The following is a 624-nucleotide window of genomic DNA, read 5'->3' on the forward strand; positions in this document are numbered from 1 at the left end:
TTTTTTTTTTTTTGGCACGGGTGGGATTAGGAGTAGGTTGGGGGAGAGGACAGAAATGGACGATAAATAATAAATCATATATTACCTTTTGCTCATCATTTTCAAGTGTATCTTTGATGGCATCAACCTTTGCAGCAAGCCTTAACAAGGTACACCCACCACCAACTACTATACCTTCTTCAACTGCTGCCTGATAACCATTAAAAACAAGAAGATTTTCATTAATTTTTTGCTTAACATAGAAAATACAGCTGACATTGTCTTCAAATCCCCACTAAGACATACCTTTGTTGCATTAAGAGCATCTTCAACCCTCAACTTCTTCTCCTTCAGTTCTGTCTCTGTTTGTGCTCCAACCTACCCATTTTCATCAGAGTATTAAAATTCACATCAGTTATACATAAGATTTCCTTGATGTACCAGAACATGCATGTTAGGCAGCACAATACTCAAAAGTTTACCTGAATGACAGCAACACCACCTGAGAGCTTAGCAATTCTCTCATTGAGCTTCTCTCTCTCATAATCTTGTTCTGCAGCCTGCATAGCCACATGCACAATGCCAAAAAAAGCTCGCTGTCAACAGGCACAAAAATTCTGCATGTACCACACTTCTTTTTTGAAC

The 624-nt window shown here is 38.6% G+C and overlaps 1 protein-coding gene across 2 annotated transcripts in view; it reads right to left on the reverse strand.

Annotated features, from left to right (window-relative positions):
• The window catches only part of LOC122076929 (ruBisCO large subunit-binding protein subunit beta, chloroplastic), a 6,852-nt gene that overhangs the window by 2,218 nt on the left and 4,010 nt on the right, over window positions 1–624 (reverse strand). For both annotated transcript variants that reach the window (XM_042642587.1, XM_042642588.1), the window contains 3 exons: window positions 462–539; window positions 286–357; window positions 86–190 (listed from right to left, as the gene is read on the reverse strand). In XM_042642587.1, the coding sequence (XP_042498521.1) occupies window positions 86–190; window positions 286–357; window positions 462–539 (255 nt within the window). The remainder of the gene's footprint in view (window positions 1–85; window positions 191–285; window positions 358–461; window positions 540–624) is intronic.

The sequence above is a fragment of the Macadamia integrifolia genome, chromosome 4 (genome assembly GCF_013358625.1).
Source record: "Macadamia integrifolia cultivar HAES 741 chromosome 4, SCU_Mint_v3, whole genome shotgun sequence".
In the NCBI taxonomy this organism is placed as follows: domain Eukaryota; kingdom Viridiplantae; phylum Streptophyta; class Magnoliopsida; order Proteales; family Proteaceae; genus Macadamia; species Macadamia integrifolia.